Consider the following 23,427-nt stretch of genomic DNA (forward strand, 5'->3'; position numbering starts at 1 on the left):
ATTCATTAATGGAGTTGCCAGCAGGGAGGGTTTCCCCCACTGCATGAGCAGCGGGGTCCCTGGCCAGTCCTGGTTCCACTGTTCTTGTTGGGATGTCCTAGCAGGGTGGCCCTATGCTTGCAAATGCTTTGAGGCCTGGGAAGGTGAGTGGCACAGGGGGTCTCGGGCCAGGGGACCAGCTGTGGGCAGCCTCTCACTCCCCAGGTCCCTGCCTGGGTAAATAACCTCGCCCAGCCGTCCAGCAAGGTTCCTCAAGTGACATGACAAAACCCAGCCAAGCTGTGGCCACGTTCCCTTCAGCACGGCCGGCAGCTGCGGGAGAGGCTCATCAGGAAAGGATGGTTCTCACCCCAAACTTCAAAAGAAAACAAATCCTCGGAGCAACGCTTTCCGCTGATTGCTCCCCTTCCCATGCAGGGAGTGCTGAGATAACACCCCTGAAGAGCAAGGGCAAAACCTGCCCAAAGCTGGATTTTGGCTCCCCTTGCATCCTTTCCCTTCCCTGCCACCCTTCCTCTACACACGGCAATCTCCCTTCCCCCTCGTGAGATATTCCACCCTTCCTGACCTTAAAGGAATTTATTACTGAGGAGTGTGAAAAGATTACTGCAAAATCGTTCTGCGTTACTGGGAAATCATTGCAACATTAGCTCAGTAATATTTTTTCATGTTTGCTGTGTCTCTGCTCTGACATATTCAGTCTCCACGCGCACATCCACACCCCCGCAAATCCCGCCGAAGCCAAGAGGCGCTTGGCGGAGGATGGGAGCGTGGACCTGACCCGGCACTCACCCCGGTCCCTCCTTCCCGCACCGGAGGATGAGGCTGCCATCCCTCAGCTGACCGGCCGTGTCTTCAGGCCCACGTGTGAGCATTCCCAGGCCTGGCAGGTCCAAACAGCGCAGAAAACCCCGGCTGTCAGGGAGCCGGGGCTGCCCTGGCTCAAGGGATTTTGCCAGTGGATGCTCAGGGAGGATCCTGCACCCAGTGGGGCCCTGGACTGGCTGTTTCGCTGAGGTTTTTTGGGAAAGGAAGATCCCTTTCTCTCCCATGCTTGCGCTTGGGAGGCCTGAGCGACAGACCCCGCTCCACTGGGGCCGGGGGAGAAGGTGGCGATGAGAAGAGGGGGCTGCGGAGGCGGGTGATCCCGCCAAGTCGCCCGAAGAGAAGGACACCAACAATTCTGCAAATACGTTTAATGCACTTTGAATACACGGGAGGAAAAAAAAACAAACAACAAAAACGCTGTGATTCACAAAAATATTACAAAAAGTCACGTGCAGGCGAAACACACCCAGCACTGCAATACCAATGTAAGAATTTACATTAGAAACTAATATAAAATATTTAAAAACCTCTGCTAGTTTAGCTTTCCATTTGTTTTTTTTGACTTTATTAAAAAAAAAGGAGGCGGGGAGGGGGAAGAAAGGCCATCTACAAGGTACTGATACACCGGCTGCAGAAACACGGGCTCCTTCCAGCCCCGTCGGTAGCGTGCTCAGGCTCCTCGCTCGACGTGACCCCGCACACAGGCCGCACACTCACACACGCCTCAACTACAGAACAGTTCACCCCCCGGCTGCGAGGGCAGCCCCAGCGGTCAGGGGTCGCTGTGGTCCTGGTCACCCCACGTACTCCCTGCCCTCAGAAGCTTGCCTTTGCTCTAGGTTTTGCAGCAACCGTCCAGCATACAAAACAAGCAGTATCCCTGGCCAGCGGCAAAAACTCCATCCCTTTAAAAAAAGGGAAAAGTGTGTCCAACCTGAGCTGGAGGAGAGAAGGGGTTTTGAACGACTACACTTGGGTTGAATGACCGTGGCCAAATGTGGAGCACCAGGACTCCTGGGCTGGATGGGTGCAAGCAGCATCCCATCGTGGGGGCCAGGGCATCAGTACAAGCCCCCAGCGGGATGTCATCTGCTTCCACGGGGCTGCAAACTGCCGCTTCAGGGAAAGCCAAAACCTGGGAACAAAAGGGCCCGGCGTCCCCCAGCCCACGATCAGTCACTGCCGGGACAACACGGCCACTCACACCCGCCTCCCCTTCCTCTGCCCGCCATGAGTCTCACAGCCTGTTTGCAGGAACAGCATTTGAGCTTCGCCGCCAGCACCACAAAGTCCTTGTGCACTTCTGCGCCCATCCTGCCTGCGGCATTGTCAACACACGCCGTGTTTATGTAGGACCTACCGCACACGGTGGCGACAGCTCGGTCCCTCCCACCCTCGTGCAGCGGAGGGTTTCCGGAGCCGCACTTTCGCTGCAGTTGGGCCCCAGGGAAAGGAACAAAGGAGCCATTTTCATCTCCAGCCTCGCCAGGAGCAGAGAGAGGGCGAGAGAACAGACCAGTGTTTGCAAAACACAACAATCGGCAGGAAATTTTCCTCCGGCTTTTTTTTTTTTACTCTCTTCCTCTTTTTAAAGAGGGGAGACATAGCATCAGGACAGTTTAAAGATAACCAAGCACTGGCCAGCCACGTCTGCCACACGCCATCCTTTCTGGACTCATGTTCCTCTCCCACTATCAGAGCCCTATGAGCCGAATGGCGAACGATGCCACGGCCTTTTGGCGAGGGAAATGGCAGGGGCTGCCTTCACGGCAGACTGGAAATGATGCTTCTGAACTGATGTGCCGCTTATGATGATTTTATGGTCTGTCAGTTGTTTTAGGGGAAACAGAATCACAGTAGAAATGGAAGAGGTGGTGAAGCACGATACACGACAGGTTCAGTGCCTGAGAGAGACAGGTCAATGCGGGGCTGGGTTTAAAGCACATTTGCAACCTCAGGCTTATTCTCCATTTGAAATTTTGGACTCATGTTGAACACAAGTTGTTTGTTTGTTTTAAATAAAACAAGCAGGCAATGCACAACAGAAAAAAAATGTTATAAAAATAGCAAGTTGCTACAGAGCTCATTGAAAGCTGCCACAGTCCCAGAGACCTAAATCCAGCTTTAAAACCTTGGGAGGTGAACCCCATCGGCAAAAGATTGTTTTGGATACAGTCTGGCTGCTGTGCAGGCTGGCATTCATCGATAGGGACAGATGCACAAAAAGGGATAACTGGTTGCTCGACAATCCATCTGCCCTCGCAGCTTCACTCACAGGGAGAATTAAGGCACAATATATAGTCTAAACAAAGGGCACTCACATTTAGGCTGGAGTCCCTGGGAGGTGGAAGGGTTCTCGTGGTGCCGGACCCCTCCTCACCTGGCCGCGATGGCAGGGGGGCTGGAGCCCAAGACTTGGTTCAGTGGAGCTGCAGGGTGCAAGTCTGTGCCCTGGGCTAGGGGAAAATCGGACACACAGGTCTAAGTGTTTCCTCTGGCCTGAAGATCTGCGATCTCTTTTCCCCACCCAACACGACGCTGCCTTGCCCTGGCCTAATACAAGCCGGCAAAGCGGGTCAGGGACTCCAGACGCCCATAGCGGCGGGGGGAACTGTCATCACGACAGAGAAACAGCCACGCAGCCACAATCCCACACCGATGTGCCGTCTGACCCGCGTCCTGCCAAGCACACAGGCAGCCACGCACTTTCCAGTAATGCATCTGAGAAAGGTTTTTGTGAGGAGCTGGGGAGACTTTTGATGAAGGGAATGGATGCCGGCTGAGCAATAAAGCTCACTCAGTGACCAGCCTGGAGGTTCTCCCGAGGGGCAGCGGAGCAGGAGCTCCACTCCCCACCCCACACTAATTAAAATAACAAATGAGACTGAAGCAGCCACATGGTGAGTCCCCATCTTTGACTCAACCTCGGCCGCAGCTATTGCAGCCATCTGCAGTCTCCAGCACCAGCGGCGGGTAGAGGCCAGGGCGGGAACGCGCAGTGGGACGTGCGTGCCCAGCTGCTTGTGCCTGTGCAGGACCTCAGTGGGTCCTGGCACGGAAATGAGGACCTGCCTGCGGGGACCCCACACTGTGCCCAGGCCCTGACAACTCTCACTTTGGTTTTTAGCTTCCCTGCACCCATGTTTGCTCCCCCTGCAGCACCTGGGGGCTGCGCTGCCTCAAGCACCCCGAGCTGCGGGTGCGGGAGGGCGGCTGTAACCCGCTCCCCCACCACAGCCTCTCCGCAGCGTCTGCCCCCTCCAAGCCAAGCATTGCCTTCAACTGTGATTTTTTTTTTTTAAAGCTACACCCTCTAAATATTTCACAACACAAACCCCACTTCTTCAAAGACCACTTGATGACCTGATGGTGTCATTTCAAAAGCCATCCAAGAGCAACTGAATATTTGAACTGAAGAGCTTCAGAATATCATTTCAAATCACGGTTGGCAAATCTATGCACAGTAAAACCAATATATCACCATCCTCAAAGACATTATGCACAGCAGGCAGCACCTATCTAAGCCACTGAAAATATCACTGTAGGTCACACCAGCTACAAGTCTGACTGCTCTGCTCAGATCGTATCCCACATACTTTAATATTGAAACCATACATTCTTTCTCCTGTTTTTAATCACGAGTTGGCTTTTGGGACTTCTCCTTTCAAAACTGCTGTCACATGTTGGATTTTCAAGGCATTGAGGGTCTGTCACAAGGTTCTTCATCTTTAGAAACATCCCCATCAACCTCCACTGCAAGATTTCTCCAGGAGGGAGAAAACCTACACTCGCTGCTTCTAAACTGCATTCATGTCCATTCAGATCATTCTCTAGCCAACAAAAGCCTCACAGGTTTTGGTTTCATACACTCCTGCTTCTGACCTTCCACACAATCTAGAAAACTTCAGCACCAGTGGACCTACCATCTCAGCATCTCTGGGCTAGAAAAATACCACAACATACAACAACACTGATGCATTTCTCTCTTGCAAACTGTTTGCTCACTAAAATACAAAGGTTTCTTTTCCATTCCTTTCACATGCAGGCACGTCCTTTTCCCCCAGATGAAAATATCCAAACTCGAGATCTCATTTACTTGCCAATGAGTAAGACTTTGGCCCAGTTGCAAGCTTGATGCGAATCGGGAGGGGACGTCCTGTGGGTGAACAGCTCTTCATGATACCGAGTAACGTGCAACTTTCTTATTCTTAGATAACTTCTGAGAGGCAGCGACACGACCTTGGAGCTTAAGGGCTGACTCTCACCAGTTTCTCTCTTGTAGTTGGTCTAACAATAAGACAGAGATTTCTATTTTGGCAGTTATTTGCCTAATATTTTTCTCCTTGACTAAATAGGAAGATTTCATTTCCTTCCCTTCAAACCTTCCCCTCAATTGTTATCTGGCTACCAGCAAAGATCTGTGAGAAAGTGTCTCAGAAATAGAGATTTCTGGCATGCCACCTGTTCATAACTCAAATACACAGAACTATATATAAATACATGACATGGAACAAAAATACACACACACAAGGATACTGGGTGGATTTTCAAATGCATTCAGCCTGCTCCCTCTGAAGTCAATGAAAACCCAACCCAGAGCGTCTGATGAGAGTAAATACGGTGAAGAAAACATACACACAGAAAGGCAGAACTGGAGCACAAGCCGGCTGGGAGGAGGTGCTTTCCCTGCGTGCAGGACCGCAGCCCCGCGGTGAAGGCTCTAGGAGTTCACAGGGCAGGAGGCCCCAAGCTTTCCAGATGTGTGTCTGAGCCCACAGAGGGTCTGACGAACTTTCTCTCTGCCCTGTGCTGATCTCTGCAGGAACAGCAACAATTGACCTTCCAAATGTCCCTTCTCCACTAAGATGTGGATTTTAAGCTCCTTTTAATGAGAGCTAGCATCTGGAAACCAGGAAGAGCAGCCAGCATCGTGGCAAGGGGCCAGCTCTGCTGCAGGCACCCCCAGCAAGCTCCTGCAAGAGCCCTCCATGGGCTACTGTTGGATGGCTTTGGGACAAAACTGTAGCTGCTGCCCTTGCCTTTTTCCCGACTGCCACAATCGTCTGTTTGTTCATTATCTTGGGGTGGGACACTTGGGCACGTCATTTTTGAAGCTGGACTGGTACATTTTCATGCCGCTTTCTCGCCCACGCTGTCCCCTGTATATACATCTCCAGTGCTGAAGGGATGCTTAGTGCTAACCAGGACAATGAAAACTGGCCAAAGATCCCACAGATGAATGCAGTCTGCCACAGCACAGAAATCACTCTGGCTGGCACAAGCAGATATCTGAAAGTTTGTTCTTTCACAGCAGGATTTTAAGATGATCCTCTGAGTTCAGACCAAATGACAAACTCATTTACATGTAAATTGCTTTCATAGCTTTGCAGAAAGGAAGGTTCTGCTGAGCAGTGTTGGACCCTGCATTTGGTCTGCCTTAAATTATAATATAACAACAATTATAATAATACAAATACTACTTAATACACAAAGCACGCCCTCCCCTGCAAACCCTGGCATGCTTCGGTAGGTCCTACAGCCCTCTAGTCAATAATCAGCCTCTGCACAGAGACACACTGAATGACTTGCCTGAGGCCACAGAGGAATTCTGTGGCAAGTCCAAGGAGAGCTTTGTGGCTTCTAGCTCTGCTTCTTGACCAACATTAACCAGCCTCAAATATATGCAAAAAACATCAAAGCTGACTTTGCCAGGAAGAAATTAAATCAGGAAACAGAGAACCAACTCTGGGGTACTGCAAGGCTTCCTGGACCTTGCTGTTTGATCAGGGGAGTCCAGTGTTAAAAGCTTTTGTTATACTTGTATTATGATCACACAGCAACTGTGCATAAATCACCAAGTTCGCTTGTAGGCAGAAAGGGGTGGAAGGAAAGCTGCACCTCCCCTGACAAGGAGTGAAGAGTTGTCATGAAAAAACAATGGGCAGAGGAAGGCTGGGGAATTCACATCAGAAACAACCTGCAACAGCAGCAGGGGGTAAAGCCTGCGGTGGTTTGCTGCAGCACATCCACAGGGGCCAGCATCTCAATGCAGACACACAACCTGAGCCTGCAGAGACCACCTCCTCTGCACACCACGTTTTGCTCCAAGGAGGAAGCCACGGGGATCTCAGACAGTGTCTTTTCAAACTGATTTGGATGCTTTACAGTTCAAATCTATCTGAAAGGAGGGACATCATCAACAAGAGCCACCACAGCGAGGCTAGAGGGGAAAACAGAGCTGCGCAAGGGCCCGTCTCTGCTGGAACAGGGAGAATAGTCAGCTGAACTGAGGCTGAGTCTCCTCTCTGCTGTGCCAGGGCAGTGGAGATCTCCATTTCACAAACTTTCAGGCAGCCCTGTGGATGCTGCAGAGCTGCTGAAGTTGTCCCTGTGAACAAATGGTCCTTTCTAGCTTCTTGAATTCTGTACAATAGCAAGGAAAAAATACTTGACAGTATCTCTTTAAAGATAAACACACTGTAAACAGGAGATCTCCCCCGCCCCGGTAGCTTTCTTCCTCCTGCTTGTGCAAAACCAGAGGTTGCGACCTTCCCTGGGGTTCAGGCACAAGGACAGGATGCATGAGAATAAAGTTGCCTCTGTTTGCAGTGATACCATAGCTAATAGCACCAAGACCAACACTTAAAACATGCCTAATTTGAGGGCAGGGAGGATCTGGGTTTGTTTTTCTTGACTGAACTAGAAAGTTCATCTTTAAATCTGTTCAGCTTCAAGCATGTGAGCTTTTGGCCTCCTTTAAACAGGGGAAATACCATTCTGTTTCTGAAAAGAAAAAAAAATAGCACATGGAAGAACAGTTCTGCAGTCAGTAAAAGTTTGGCTAACAAAAGGACTCCAGAGTCACGTAAAGAACATTTAATCCATGGATTATAGGCTCGCACCTGGCAGAAATGCATGTGTAAATACAGGCGTGCAGAGCATCTACACCCTGGGCTAAGGCAGAGGGGAGTTCTGTAGCTAGGAGAAAGAAAGGATTCTTACTACTTATCTTCATAGTTAAATATTTCTCATTCGCACTCACACATACGCAGGCTGTTCCCAGAGAGCTCAGCCTTGGGAAGGGTAAAGGAAAGGGCTCAGTTCGGTCTGGGCTGGTGCTGAGTAGCTTCTCTTCTGTTTGCAGTGGTTGTGCAGCAAACTCTTATTTGCAGGCAGAGTTTTTACTGCATTAATTATCCTGTGAGTCACTGGGCAGTGGACAGTAACTTGGCTCTCCCGGTTGTTAGAAGGGTGTAATTCAGCTCTAATGCAGCGGGTTGTCGAACACGGCATCTGGCAAGATGGAAACTTTCAGTTTCTTTTCAGGCCAGCTGTACTCCTTTGGAAGTTTAAACTGTAAGACAGTAAAGAGAACCAGTCAATGTATATCACTGCAACCTAACTCACAGAGAAAACAAAATCGTTACAAAGGCAGGCAGCCCCACGTTGTTATTATTTTTTCAAACAAGAGGCCACTAAGAAAACATTTCCCCATTAGTATGTTTTGGACAGCAGTGGACATTAGATAATGTGGCCTGTGCCTCAGCTGCCAAAGTAAAGTTCTGAGATTTCAGCCCAAGCGCTGTTTACTTCACCAGACGGATTCTGGAGCGTTTCTGCCCCCATCATCATTTCTCTTCCACAAGCTCTCTGAAAATTCACAGCACAAGTATCTCCGCTCCTACCTGATGATGTCCCTTTCCTTTTACCTACCCCAGCCCTCAGACCCGTCATTTGTTTAAAGAGAGACTTATGGCAGGCTTCAACCTCCTGCTCATACAGGGTGGGATATTTGTGACCTAGCACAGCTCTGCTGAGTGACAGGCTTGCAAATGGCCATCCCCTCCGGGGGTGCAAACTGTGCCACCCTGGCTGGGGAGAGCTGGTGTGCCCAAACAGCATTTCTGCTCCAGCCCTCCCCACCTCTGGTACAAAGGCTTTGCAGAGCACCCATACAACACCTCAAATTCACACAGGCACTTGGCTACTCAGGCTGTTTTGCAAACATTGATTGAAACACGGGGAACAGGGATTTTTTTTCCCAGTTTGGTTTACACAGCACTGTCACTGGCCAGTGTTTCCCAAACAAGGCAAGTGCACTGGTCCAATCCTGATGTTGCTCCAGGGCATCCCACTTTAGGCTGGGATGTCAACCCAACATCTCTGGTCCCAATCATGACTGTGTTGGGGCAGGCGTCCAAGGAACCTTACCACCAAGCCTTCTCACAATCACCTTTGACCACAGCCAGATGGCAACCAGTCTGGACAAGCATTTCAGGCAATCCCAATGCCCATACTGAGGGTACAAAAGCCATGGGGGACAGTTCTGAAAGCCCATTTGCAGGATGATTTTAAGACTCTGCTGCACCCATGATGTGGTACCATCTGACACCCCAATGGGAACCCCAGGGAGAAATCTCGCCAGGATCCCACACCACCAGGGACAATTCGGAACAGCTACAGCAGTCCTCCCCTAGGAGAGCCCTCAGACCAAGGCCAGCAGTGGGTAAGCTTCCCAGGGGCTACATGAATTAGAGAGCTGGTGCAAGGAGGCCTGTGAGACATCTATCTTTATTCAATTACTTGTCTTTCTTCCTGTAAGTGCCCCACTTCTGAAGGACATTAACACAAGCTGAGTGGTAGGTTCCTGCTAAAGGAGATCCCCTCCAGCTGCTTGCTCCACAGCAAGGGCGGCTCTAATGTGAATTTGCTCCTGACCTTGCTCCATTTGCAGCTGTGTATGAAGGTAACCTGTAGTTGAGACCCACTGACCTTAGTGTGCTGGGCTGGCAGCTTAGGGTCTGACCCATGATCCAGGGGCACAGTGGGAGAATTGTTCAGGATGGTGGCTACCATAAACTACCCCTATTTCTCCCCTAGGAAACATAAACAACCCAAGTCCCACTTACGTGTTTTGTTTTTAAAAAACCTCAAGCTCTGCTTGTATCTTGCACCACATAATCTAGTGGCCCTACACTGCCCTGAAGATTCCTCTGAGTTCAACGTCTAGGGTATGTGAAAATCATGCTAAAGATACTCAGATAATTTCACTTAATTTCACTTAACAGGAGTGGCTCTTCATGCAGCAAAGGACAGACTGTCCTTGCAGTGCTTCGTCCTACCACACGAATATCATCAGCAACAATCATGGCTGCTGAGGAACGCCTTGAGTTGGCCCAAACCGAGATCCTGCAAGCTACAAATCCTTAGAGGAATCTGGATGCTGAAAGATCACATTTCATCCCAAGTATTTTCTGTTTTATAAACAGGAGTGGTTCCAAAGCAATCCTCTTGGAGAAGTCATCTTTTGCATTTGTTTGTTTTCCACTTTTTAATTTAGCAGAGTCACAGTAACTCAGAACCGAGCGCCTGGTCGCTGTGCCAGGAGCTGCCATGCCCATTGCGCTGCCTCTCAGCGGACAGCGAAAGCACATGAGCCGTCCAAAGCCTTAACTAATAGGCCTTCAAACCAAAGCGCTCCTAGGCTTCCATGTCACTAGCAAAAATGAGCTTTGGATTAGGTTTAACTGGATAAAAGCTGGCCTGAAAGTCACTGCACAGCCAGCAGCATGCTCCCCTCACTCGCACAGTGAAGAACATCCTGGCATTGAATCAACCCTGGATTAAGCAATTAGAGCCCTGAGATTTTCCTGGGGGGAGGGAAGCAGGGCAAGGGATGGGAGGGCTGCTCTACAAGCCAAGGAAAGTTTCTTTAGAGTCTGCAGGGAGCTGTAAAAAATGGGATTAAAAATATTACATGTCATTTCTGCCACTACTCTTTGAAGTCAAGCAGAATATTTATATGGTATGCATGGGAGACAGGGTGTTAAATGTTCCCCAGGAAGAGATCACATGGCAGGGGGAAGTTTAGCACCACACAGCAAAGCTTTATAAAGCTCCCTTGGCTGCTGCTATAACACTTCCAGGCTGGTGATGGTCCTCTGCACACCGTGCAGGGGTAGCAGGTGAAGGCTGAGTAGCAGATGTGAAAAGCCCCCGTCTGCTCCCCAAGCCCAAAAAAGGAGGCCCCTATAACAGACTGCTCAGCAGTAAGCGTGCTGCCACTGCTTTCAGCCTTTCTGAAAGCAGGGAAGGTGATGTGCCTGGCGCTGCTGTCAAGGACACTGTGCATGACATGGAGGAAAACCTGGCCCAGGGGCTGCACCACTTTGATTTGAGGTGCTCAGATACCGTGTCGGGAAAGATGCTGGTAGAAAGGAAATGCAGAGTCTCCCTTAGTACCCACCCCTGCCCTGTATTTCTTGCAATCCCTTCTCTCAGTGTCTTAGTTCACAGCAGACATGAAGGTTTAGCAAGGCCTCACGTCTACAGGGCAGGGCTGCAGCCCATGAGCCAAGGGCAGGATCAAAGGCGAGCTGCAGGACGGGCTGAGCTCCCTGGGACAGTACATGGGATACATGGGAATGATGCAGCCTTACTTCCTCTGGAGAATTCAGATCTTCTAAATCTTCCAGCATTCTCTCTACAAACTCTTCAGTCAATAGGATCTGCAAAGGAAATACAGTAGTTTACTCATTTACACTCCTAGTTTTAGCTAATTGCCAAGAAACAGAACAACTTCTGCAGAGAGCGGACTGTACCAGCTCACTCCGTCCCTCATGTCCTTTCCTGCAATACAAAGGTTGGAGGGTAAGGAGCTCCTAACTTTGGCTCCCATCCTAACCACTGCAAAGAAACATTAAAATTATACAGCAATCTTTTTTTGACCCTCTATTATCTTCCTCAGGCTAAAATTAGAGGCTCGGCTTTACACAGACAGAGTGGGAAAGGAGGAAAAGGGGTCAAGATAACAACTGTTGGAGAGACAGTGGGAGACAGAGCTGCTTTCATCTGATCCATTGAAGGCAAACGCACAGTTTAATCAGGAAACGGCAGCGCAGGGAGAGCCTGAGACCCACACAAAGCCCATGCTCTGGGCACGGGGAGGGCGCTGACCCGAGCGCGGCACATCGCACACATCAACCAGATGCCGGGTACGGGAGGTACCAGTGCCAGGCACCTCTACGTTGTATCACACGTGCCCATCCCATGTACCCGTGCTGGGAAAGTTCTTGGCTCATCTCAAGGCCAGGCTGGCAAGCACAAAACTGCCCAGGAAAGTGGCTGCCGATGGGTCAAAATTACCAGCTGAAAGCCACAGCCCTGGGTGCATGGAGCCCCCAAGTCACACAAACCAGAGACAGTGGGGAAACCAGGGAATTCGAGGGGAGGAACTCCCACCCTCTTTAAAACAGCACGGGACAGCTAACAGCAAACACGTCCTGCCTCTCCTTACAACAGCCGTAAAGGCCAGAGCTCCAGGCAGGCCAGCTGGCTTGGCACAGGGGCAGAGATGGCAGCGTGGGACCAGGCAAACATCCCCGTGTGGTGAGGGGGTGTTGGAGCGGCATTCCTGGGAGTTGGGTTGCAGCAGCATCCAGCAGATTATTCCAATTTCGGCCTACAGGTTTGTTCTTTCCCCCTGTTCCTCCTTTCCTTCCTTTGCTGCATCCTTTCCTCTGTCTCTGGCATTGCTTTCCATCCTGAAGCAACGACCATCCCCAGGCCTCTTTTCTCACTCTTCTCCCCTTTTGCTGTTCCCCCCAGCCACGAGCTCCATGCCCTCCCAGAGACAGGACTGCTCCAGCTCCAAAGTGACAGAGCTAAGCGTCCAGCCTGCTGCTCCCCGCTGTCCCATCCAGGGCAGCCTGGCTGTCCCATCTCTGTGCAGAGAGCCACCTCTCACGCCCACCAGATCCTTGGTGTTAGTAACATCAGTGGAATGACCACCAGGATGCCAAGGGCTGTTTGGCAAGTCGAGACCTCTGGGCTTCATTTTGGTAACATATAAGCAGGGCTATTGGACAGAAAGAGATAGAGAAGACTCTGGTCTCTCTTTCTTCCTTTGGTAAGAGCAAAGATGCAAAAACAACAAAAAGAGATTGAAAAGCTACCAGGTGTCTGCCGTTCTCTCCACTTTAACCTGGATCATCCCTTGAGCCTGAAACCCCCCCCCAGGAGCTTGCTGCTTTGGACCGGACTCTGCAACCTGGCACCAATCCGCAGACTGGCAAGCTGGGAAACGTTGCACTGAAACACGCAGCACTACCGCAAACTACTGCAGTCTCCTTGCAGGAGCCTGTAACTGTTCTGCCTGTTGGACTGGAGACACTTGGCTGTTGGCTGCTCGCAGGAGGAAGCCGCTGTCTGTGTCGGAGGCAGAAGGGCAACCCGATCGCTCAGCTCTGAAGAAGAGCTGTGTGGGGAGCTGGGGCTCTGCACGGAGCAGGCAGATCTGTTTCTGCGGAGGTGCAGCCTGCAATGGGCTGAGGGAATGAAAACAATTTGGCAGACATCAAAATCTACAGAACAGCCGGAAAAAGGAGGAGGAATTGGTATTCACAGCAATCAGGCAAGGAAGAAATGAATATTCAGCCATCCATGGATGAGCAGAAATGCCAGAGGTTGGGATGGGTGAGAAAGCAGGAGAATGAGGAGCCACTGCTTTGACAGGGGGACTAGAAGACAAGTGCACCAGGAAGACTCCTGGGTGCTCACAAGGTGCCAGAGGCAGGAGGGAAATGGGAACCACGTGTGCGAGGCAGCCAGCTGCCCCGAGGTTGGAGGAAAACAAGACAGGGTAAACTGGGGTAAACAGCAAAGGGTGGAAAGACTGAAGGAGGAGACAGGTCAGGTCCCAGCTAAGCCACAGACTCCCAGAGTATGGACAAACCTACATGGAGGACTGACCTGGGGGTGCAACTCCCTGAGATGGCTGAGCCCATCTGCAGCTCGCTGCTCCCCCTCAGTGAATGTTGGTAATTTGGCTGAAAAAAAATCCCAAATTCCACTGATGTAGTGAGCTGAATTGGCTCCCTGAAGGGTCTGACAAGCGCAGTGGGACAGGTGCCCCACAGCTCAGCTGTCTCATGAACTGCGTTTGTGGGACTGAAGTGATGGCAGCCTGAGTACGGAGCGGGCTGAGAAAAGATCGCAGCACTGTTCTGCAAGCCCTGCACAGACAGTTAACTGTGCTGGATGGCAGGTGTCACAGGCTGCAATGACAAACTGCTGCAGTAACATTCACACAGTGTGTCACTCAGAGCTCATCCTCAACAGCTCAAGTCAGAAAAAAAACCACTCCAGACCTCACTATCACATGCTGCTGGGGAGATCTGCTCTTTTCGGAGAAGAAGGGAATCTCTGATGAACGGGCGTAACCAAACGCACAAGCAGCCCTGTCCCTCGCAGAGGAACTGGCACTCTCAAGGCCTCCTGGGCACGCGGGGGAATGCACGTGTCCGCAGCACACCAGCAGCTGAAGAGGGCTTGGAAGCTAGAGGTATTGTCATCTTGGATTCACGTCTAGATAAGATTTCTTCTCTTAGAAGTAGCCAAATCAAAATGGCCCAACAGCATGAAGGCCTGTGCATGTAGATCAGGCTGCCATCCCCACCTACAATCAGCAAAACCACCTTTGTGCTGGTGAGTCTTTGCTCCTGCAGAGAAGGATGAGAATAAATCCAATCCTATCTCAGTTTCCCTCAGTCACAATATTTCAGGTTTCCAGTTCTTGTAGCTTGCCTGCTCCTGCACAGTATGATACCCCATTACATTAACACACACACGTTATATGTGCATGATATTAAAGGTGACATTCCCAGCAAATAAACATGACAGACTGCCATTGCTCTAGGCACCTAATTTAATTTCCTCTGGGATTTAAACCTTAGAAGCTCAAATTAAACAAACAGGCCCCGTTCACTTTATATTTCAGACCTGAATCTAGAGTTTTCTTCTGACTGTTAACTGATCTTATCAACAGGACACTGCGCAGAGATCACAATGATGAAGCAGCTTATTCCCTCCCCAAAGAAAAACAGAGCCCTGCTGTTGTGCTGCAGCCATGGGAAAAGCCGTTGCAACCTGGAGGGCAAACGAAGCCGTCCCATGCGCACTGAGCACGTCTGTTCTCCCATGAAATCTCTTGGACGGTGCTGAGGAAGCAAAGGAGCTCCCCCGAGCAGCAGCGGGTGCCCCGGGTGCTTGCAGCGCTGTGTTTTCCCAGCTCTGTGCAAACACTCCCACCGCCCAGCCTGCCGAAGCTGGTTACGGGTGTAGCTCAGCCTTTGTCATGGCTGTTTGCAGTATGAACAGAGAACAGCCTTGCCAGCCAGCTGTGGGTATCTGAAACATCTCCTTCAGTGCTGCACAGTCCTGCTCGCGCCAGGATCTCCCCAACCTGACCCAGAGAGGCCCAGACACGTGCCACCCCATTGCCATCAGATCCAGACTCCATATTCTGTGTGCTTTGCAGCTCTGTAACTGTCAGTCACGCTGCAAATGCTTGGAAGACAATGAGCAGCCAAAAGATAAGTCCGGTGTTTTCTATCACAGGAAGCTATCGCACAACTGAGGTCCGAATTTTGGGTTCTCACTGCCTCACTAATAGCTGCTGTGTGTAGAGACACATTACAAAATACCAGGCTAGGCTGGTGGATGCACTCAGGGAAGACAAGGGCTGTGTGCATCATGCCTCCCTCTCATGGCAAGTCTCACCTGAGCTTGCTGAAACCTACTCCTGACCTACAGGGCTTACTCATGGGTCAACTGAAGGAGCTGGCATTGAAGCTTTCGGTGTCGAAGCTTTCATACCTGCACATAGTTGAGAAACCTGTATCGTGACTTGTTACAGGTACATGGCTGCGAGTGTATGAAAACAGGCAAGATCTAAAACGTACACAAGGTCATGGGGCTCTAGACTAGTTCGGCTGACTTTGAAAGCAACTGGTGCTTAGTAAAACATTAAAGACTTTATAGTCAGCTCATAGGTACCTCCCCAGAGTTAACACCCCATTTCTCACTATAGGGTTCAACTCTACCATGAGGGCTTGAAATTCTCAGCTCAGGAAAGGCTGGCTGGGGACAAAGGTCACACCAATGTTGAAAGCCTGGCACTGCTGGGAAGTCTTTGTTCAAAAGGAAGACCCTCAGAAGCTGAGCTTCTGGATCAAGCTACAGCTCCATCCATTTTCAGGAAACATGCTTTATCCAGGGCAAGACACAAGCGATTAGTCCGGGGACAATTAAGTAGGAGTGCTTTAACTGATAACACCCAATTTTCTTGCCTACCCAGAAACAAACCAATCCCACACTTTGCCCTAGTGCTTTGTTTGCATTAAACATTGCCACTTGCTTTTCTAGCAGGTTTGTCAAAGAAATGAAAGGTTTTATTAGTTCTGGACTTAGTACAGAGCTGGCTTGTAGGGCTCAGCCAGAGAAGGTGGGGATACATTGCAATAAACCCCTATGTAAACCACACCAACCCTCCTAAGAAACTGTTCATCTGTCCAGGTGTTGTGCCTGGAATGGGTGGAGCAGTTATACCCTAAGCCACATGTCATCTGTTCATCTGCAAATAAATATCCAGCAAATTTTAGGAGCCCTTTGCCCTAAAAATGTTTCAGCTTAATTACTGTCAACAGCACAGCAAAAAGTGAAGTTAAAGTACATCAGCATTTCCCACTGAAATGAAACATTACCAATAAAACCCCTGGATGAATCATGCTTTGTGCCACAAGCATCCCCCAGCCCATCTCTCTGCTCCCCCCTTGCCTTGGCCTTCTTTGCGCTGCTTTGCTTTGACGGCAAGTGGCTCCGGGCAGAGGCCTTGTCACTGCATCTTTCTACATCACACCCAGCCCCATCACCATCTGAAGAGGCCACCTTGCTGCCTGAATCCACCACAGCTCTCATTACAGCCTCAAAGGTATCAGTATTGCAACAAACACCTTTGACGGGAAATTCCACTGTTGCTCTTCCAAGAGATTCACAATCCTCTTTGTAAAGGAAAAACATCCACGCACAGGTGCCTCAGGGACCGTATTGCTTCACATCGCGATGTTACAATCCCAGAAGAGGAAGTATATGGTGATGCTGAAAGATTCTGACCTCTTGTGATCTCTCTGTGACATTCCCAATTACAAGGCTGATCCCAGGGACCAAAGCTGCTTTCAGTGAACATAAAGTTTGGCTCAGTTGAGCAGAGGGCTGACCAGGGAGCCAAGACAAGTGGCAATACCAATTCTTTCAGAATGAAAATGCAAAGGAAGAACAGGCATTTCAGGGAATGCTCCAAGTGGGTGGAAGAAAACCTACAAAAAGTAGCCAAAATGTTTGAGTTGCAAGGGAGGGGCACTAGGCGGCGGGATAGTCAGTTGGTTTAAGGATGGAAGAACTTGACTCACCCAAAACCAGCCTGGACAAAGTACCAGAGAACATGCTGCAGAAGAGCTGATATGAGGAGGATCGTGATGATCTAACGGGACGTGTTTTAACCCCAGTGTACATTTCCCCCAGCGTTTCATTCAGCAGTGAGACAGAATACCACAAAGGGATGATGTGGTGAGGTTTTGGGGAAGACAAACTTACTGGAAAGTGTTACTTAGATTGCCCTAGACTTGCTCAAGAATTTGAGGGAAGCCACCCAAAAGATTCTGAAAAAGTGTTTTTTTTAGAAAAGATACATAAAACTGCTTTGGGGAGGAGTGGTTTGTTCATGACTTAAACCCATGTGTGGGTCTTGTTCTTACGCTCACCATGCTAGGCACAACACACCTACTCAAGTTTGACGAGACCAAAAATCAACCTCTATCTCTTCAAGACAGGGCTTGACTCACAGCTGCCGCTTACAGGCGACCATCTCAAGCACCAGAGCAGCTCTTTCCAAACGCTGCCTTGAACCGCTGCTGCCGCCATTATGCCAATGAGCATAAATGATTTAACATGTGGAACAGCAGAGAGAAGAACCAGATGTGCTCATTTCCAGGGGAATGTCCTAACGCTACCGGAACAGAGTCATTCTCTTGTGCTCTCCGTCTCTGTGACTAATTCAGTGTTTTATATGATGTGGAACAACTCCAATTGGATGAGCTGAGGAAGAACCAAAATACCCTATAGCTGTGGTGCCCATAAAGCAAAGCAGCCGAAACAGGGGTCCAAATAAAAGGAAAGGGATAAAACATGAGTTTCTCATATCCTAGATGAGCATTTTATCCCTCAAATATTGATTAGAGAAAGCAAAACTTCTAACAACTCCAGCTCCATTCTGCAAAACTAGATAGTTTTTTTCTGTTTTTATTCAAGAAAACCTATTTCTGGTCTCATTCAACATAAAAGGATTTTTTTTCAGCTTCTGGTCTCTTTAAGGCTTTTGTTTCAGCAAGAAAAACTGAAAATATTTAAAGATTGGGCTCAGTCTGATCTTCTTTCCCAGATTTTTCCCTTAGGTTGCCAAACCAAAAGAATGGATCATCCCCCATGACCCTGCTCACAGTAATCCACCCCCCGCCCCGACTGCCAGCACAGATAGCGCATGTTGATAGCTCCTGAATGCTGGACGCTTCTCACAGCCTCCATGTACCTATCCTGCCTACAGGCACGTTTAACATTTTCTATGAGAAGTTTGACCTTGCTGTTCTAAGCCTCAACTTATTTTTCCATGCTGGATGCCTTGTTTTTGATTTTTTTTTTTTTTTAAGGTTTTTTAGGGGAAAAGGAATCAGGTTATCTCAGAGAGGTATTTTGGAAAAAGTACTTTTTGACAGTGCTAACAAAGGCGGATGATCATTTTCTTGCAAAGCACTAGAACTAACCCTTAGGAGGAGTGCAATGAAGATTAGCAAAAAATGCCCTGCAAATGAAGGGAAAGTCTTTCTCCCGATCACGCAAACGCTTTGCCAAGTCAGAAGCCTCTGAAACTAACTGTTTGCCCATAGCCTTTCAGAGAAGGGCAGAAAAATGTCCTGAAGAGCCCTCTTCAGCGAGCATGTCCCAGCCCCAGGTGGCTCTGCCCCAAACACAGGGCTAAGGATCAGTTTTCCCTCCGATCATTCCTCCGAGCAGTGAGGGATTGCTATGGCACCCAGCACATCGGGACGAAAGGCAGGGAAACTCTCCAGCACTCGCAGCGTTTCTGCTGGAAGTCAGGCTGTGTTGAGGGGGAAGAGAAGGAATTTGCCAACTTGAATGAAGGGGAGGAGAGGAAAGCAGAGACGGGCCAGGACAAGGGTAAGACAGAGACACAGAAAAACAGGATGGAGGGCAGATCAGAGGCCAAAGCTGGAGGTGACACAAAGGGCAGGGAGGCTGAAGGAGAATCCCATTTCCACAGCCCCAGCATCCACATGCTGTCTGCTGGATGTTGTAAACCCACTGGCATGGGAGGCGAGCAAAGAGCGTCCTCCAGCAGCGGCTGGGGCCAGGGTATAACACCCCACCGCCTCTGTGAGCTCCTCGGCTTACATGGAGCCATCAACCTTGTGCCGAGAATCAGGGGGTGCCAACTGCAAATGAACCATAGCCTCCATCTGCCTAACAGGATTTGTTCTGAAACCAAGTAAATTACCTGGAAAAAAAAATCCCTCCGCATTCAGAGACCAGCGACATTGGGCACACAAAACTTTGGAAATGGCTGCACAGGGATTGCCTGCGCCATGCTCATTTGGCCCCAGCGTGCGTCTGCCTCACAAAACAAATCTGTAATCACAGGATCGCCTGCTGTTTTTCTCCCACAAGACCTCTGCCCTGCTCAGTCCTCAGGATGGTTCTGCTCACTGAATGCAGCATTAGTCATCATTTCTTTTCATTATCATTCAAGTTGTTTCCCTGTCCCCTCCTACTCTCTTCCCCTTTATTTAGTACGCTCCAACCGACTACTGCCAGCATGGATTACACTGGAAGTACCTAATCTTACTGTCCTTACCACTCTCACAGCCTCTGACGTGCTCAGCCTCACATTTCTGCGAGGCAGGGAAGCGCTCTTCTCCATGCACCAGATGGGGGAGGGAGGGTAAAAGAAGCTAAGAGACCTAACGAAGTCAGAAGAAAATCTGCAAGAGTGGGGAGCTGAACATGGGACATAAGCTCCTAGGCTGACCCCTTACCCCAAAGAGACCCTTTCTCCCTCCTGACCTGCCAGAATGAATTTTAATCTCTTCCTAAAACTGTTTCTGGTGTTCATCTGTGAAGCTGGAATGCTTGGCAAGCATTGAATTAATCTTCCCAGGATGACTGGAAGGAGGTTTTCCTGAACAGACATGGGAAAATCAGCAAAGAGAAAACTGAGTCTGAATGTCCACTTTTTGCGGGTGACCATCTCGAGACTCGCAGGTCCTTGTTTCCCAGCCCACTCAGCACTGCAGGGCACAGGGGTATCAGCAGAGGAATTCCTCCCGGCCTCCCGGCCTCTGGGAACACAGATCAGACCTCAGGTCTCGAGTGACCCTTCAGAAAACAAGGAACACAAACTCAGTTGCCACCCAAAAACATTTCAGCTTAAGACTCTGGAACAGCATTGAGAAAGAACAGGGTAGCAGAGGCAGGAACACGATCCAGTTCTCCAGGGCAACATTTAACAGGCTTTGCCATGAGACTGTTGTGATTCTTCTGCAATTATCTGCCTCATTCACTATGCACCTTCTAATTTTGACAAACGAACAAAGTGGAAGTCCTATAAGCAAGAGTCTGCTTTATTCCACACTCCTGATTCATCCCCTAAACATGCTGCACCTTTGTGCACTGAATGAGGCAGGCATGCTTTGTAAAGAACACATATGATCCTTCAATTAGATATAGTACCAAAATACACATATGTAACAGAGGCAAGGCTAAAGTGCAAAGATATTTCTTAAATGCTGTGTGCTAGATTTTGCAGTTAACGAGGACTCTTTAACTACAGGTTTGTTTTTACTGCACTGTATTGGCTCGTACGTCAGAGTCTGCAGCAATATCTGATGCGTAACATGTATATTGCACATGATCAAAGACTTGAGTGTCATCTTCTTCCCCAGAACAATGACTGCCTAAAGCAGCAGGAGAAGAAATTATCTAAAGGTAGTGTTAAACAAACCTTCTTCTCCCCTCTGGGGAGAGTAAGCAGTCCAGGTGAGCAAGGTAGGAGGGGAGAACAGTCTGCTTTGTGCTAGACAGGCACAGAGCCCCACATAAAAGCAGAGGAGCTTTGCAGAAGCATGTCCTGACTCCCATCACTGGAGACTTAATGATGGTAATTCCTAAAGGATGATGCATGCTGACAGGCTTTGACACAAACTACCCCAGGATAATATTAATATGTATTAAAGGCTCAGGCAACTTTATTGGGACAGGCTTGATCAGTAACACATTTCAACAGAGCATCCCTATCATCTGCTGGAACATAAGTAAGCGAGGGAGGGAGAACACACGCACAACCTCACCTTGCTTTGGGTAGGCTCACAGACAAACAAGGTTGATTCGTGATGAATTGCACGCTTGGCATAGCTTAGATGTTGGACCAAGAACCTTGGACGCTCCACCACGAATACAAATGTCACTGTGGGGCAGTTAATGTCAGAGCCTGTTTGCATGATCAGCATCCTTAACGTGAGGCCAGACACCTCCTGCACAGCCTTTCTCTGTGCGTCCGGAACATCTACCCTTCGGAAAGGAGAGGTGCTGAGGAGGCAGCGTGGGGGCTCTGCTGTCACAGCTCTGGGGGAAGGGGGAGTGGAAGAAAGAACTGCAGAGCCTTTGATCATGTGTAATGTTAATGCAAGTGTTACACATCAGAGACTTTGCCACAGTAACTAGCACATAAACAGGAGTCTAGTGTTAACAAGGAGGACTTCTTGAATATGTTTGTACATTTCTGAGTCAAAGCAATTTCCCTATTCAACAATACATGACACCATGGAAGAAGTTCAGAAATAAACCAGCCTGACATGCTTAGACCTTTAATAGAATTTAGCTTCTTAGAACTAATTAAATGTTACCTAAATGAAAAAAAAAAAAAAAATCCAAGTACTTGGGAAAGGTGCCAATTTGACAGCTCTGGAGAATGAAATAATCTAATCATACCCAGTGCATGGGCAGCAGCAGGACAGGCTTCCCCTACTAACATGCCTCGAACGCGACCTGGAAAGCCTGCTGATAGAAATGGGGCGTACAATCTCCGTGCTCTGACGACTCCTTGCCTTTTCTGCTGAGACCACTAAAACGGCTCCCGCTGAGTACCAGCTGCGGTGGCGATATGGACACCTGTGTGGTAGGAAGGGCGCTGGGACGTGCCAAACTCCCGTCGTCTGCTAACCCTCCCCTGGAGCCCAGCGACTGGCAGCTCATTGCTCAGCCCGGGCAGCGGGGAATGATAAACTGTGCAACACCTCCAACCTGTCCCACCTTGGACGGGCTTCACTCCAGCCCACGAGATGTAAACAGGAGGCGCTGTGTTTAGTCTGCAGGTTTGGGCTTTCACTGCACCAAAGCTCAGGCTCAAGAGGAGTCAGTCTCTGGCTGCTGCAGAGTGGAGGCCAGGATTTTTCAGGCTCTTATTCCTCCCCTAAGACAGCAGAAAAAGTCCACAGGAGATGCCTGCCACCTCTCTTCCTCTCCACAGTCCCTCCATTTACTTGTCTCTGCAACAAGCCCCTGCATTGCAGTGATGTGCTGTCAACCACCAACTCTCCTTGGAGCTCGTCACTGTGCCTGGGGTCCCAAGCGAGGGAGGAAGAAAATCCTCTCTGGGCCTCGCTGTGAAAGCTTTGTGGGGCTTGCCAACTTGGCCAGCCCAGGCTGCAAGGGACTAAACCAAACACAGCTCGCCTCCTCGGAAATTTTATGCACCACAACTTCTTTTACTTCTGAAGTAAAGCCACATGAACCTCCCTCCTCCGCTCCCAAGACCACAAGGGACTGCTGAGCACAGATCAAGCCTCCCATTGCATATTCAGGCAAGAGCCTCCGACACTCCCACATGTATCTCACACAACCGGGTGCTCCTCCTCTTGTCCCAGGCTGCTTTTAGCCTCCCTTCCTCCCCCATCAGGTCTATCCTCCTTCATTCTTATCCCAGGACGGGGCAGGAGCCAGCAGCAGGGCCAGTCACATCAGAAGAGAAGATCCAATAAGTTGACCTTGTGCAGGAGACAAAAGAGGGAACTTGCTTCTCCTTACCCCTTGGAAGGCAGCAATTATCCATCTTTCCCTCCCAGCTACTCCAAAGATTTCCATAATTTTCAGCAGACATGGAAGCAAACACGTTGATAAGAGTTAATATCAGTTACGCGTCTGAATGGTGACCTAACTACTGCCATTCTTCACTGTTTAGAGGTTACCTGACTACTCTACACATCAATACATTTCAATATGTGATGTAAATGCAAACAAACACTCTTATGTTTGGAGTTAAAACAGTCACAAGATCCTGTGTATCGTGTGCTGGCAAGCACAGGAACCAACAGCAAATGACCCACCCTTAAACCTGACCGTTTGCTGTTAATCATTACCGGAGTGTTGCACTTTCCAGTCAGCACAATCAAAGCACGCAAGCTCTTTGAAAATCCCTACACACAAGACGATTCTAGCCAAGATCAGCTTCTTTACAAGTCATACAGATTTCAAGGTATGATGTCCTCCAGACGTATGAATACGGGCAGTTGAATGCCTTGAAAACAAGTCACTGGAAGGTTAACTGCAACACTGCAACGCTAAAACTAACCCTTGCCTTCAAAATAGCAGGGGAGGCAGGAATGCAGTGAAGGCAGAGACGTACTGCATGCATAT

The 23,427-nt window shown here is 49.4% G+C and overlaps 1 protein-coding gene across 4 annotated transcripts in view; it reads right to left on the reverse strand.

Moving 5' to 3' along the window:
• Nucleotides 1-1,181: 1,181 nt before the first annotated feature.
• The window catches only part of SUFU (SUFU negative regulator of hedgehog signaling), a 97,421-nt gene continuing 75,175 nt past the window's right edge, over nucleotides 1,182-23,427 (reverse strand). For all 4 annotated transcript variants that reach the window (XM_065067157.1, XM_065067158.1, XM_065067159.1 and 1 more), the window contains exons 11-12: nucleotides 11,268-11,336; nucleotides 1,182-8,182 (exon numbers count right to left, since the gene is read on the reverse strand). In XM_065067157.1, coding sequence (XP_064923229.1) covers nucleotides 8,093-8,182; nucleotides 11,268-11,336 — 159 coding nt within the window. In that variant the 3' untranslated portion in view covers nucleotides 1,182-8,092. The remainder of the gene's footprint in view (nucleotides 8,183-11,267; nucleotides 11,337-23,427) is intronic.

This window comes from Columba livia, chromosome 6 (genome assembly GCF_036013475.1).
Source record: "Columba livia isolate bColLiv1 breed racing homer chromosome 6, bColLiv1.pat.W.v2, whole genome shotgun sequence".
NCBI lineage: Eukaryota > Metazoa > Chordata > Aves > Columbiformes > Columbidae > Columba > Columba livia.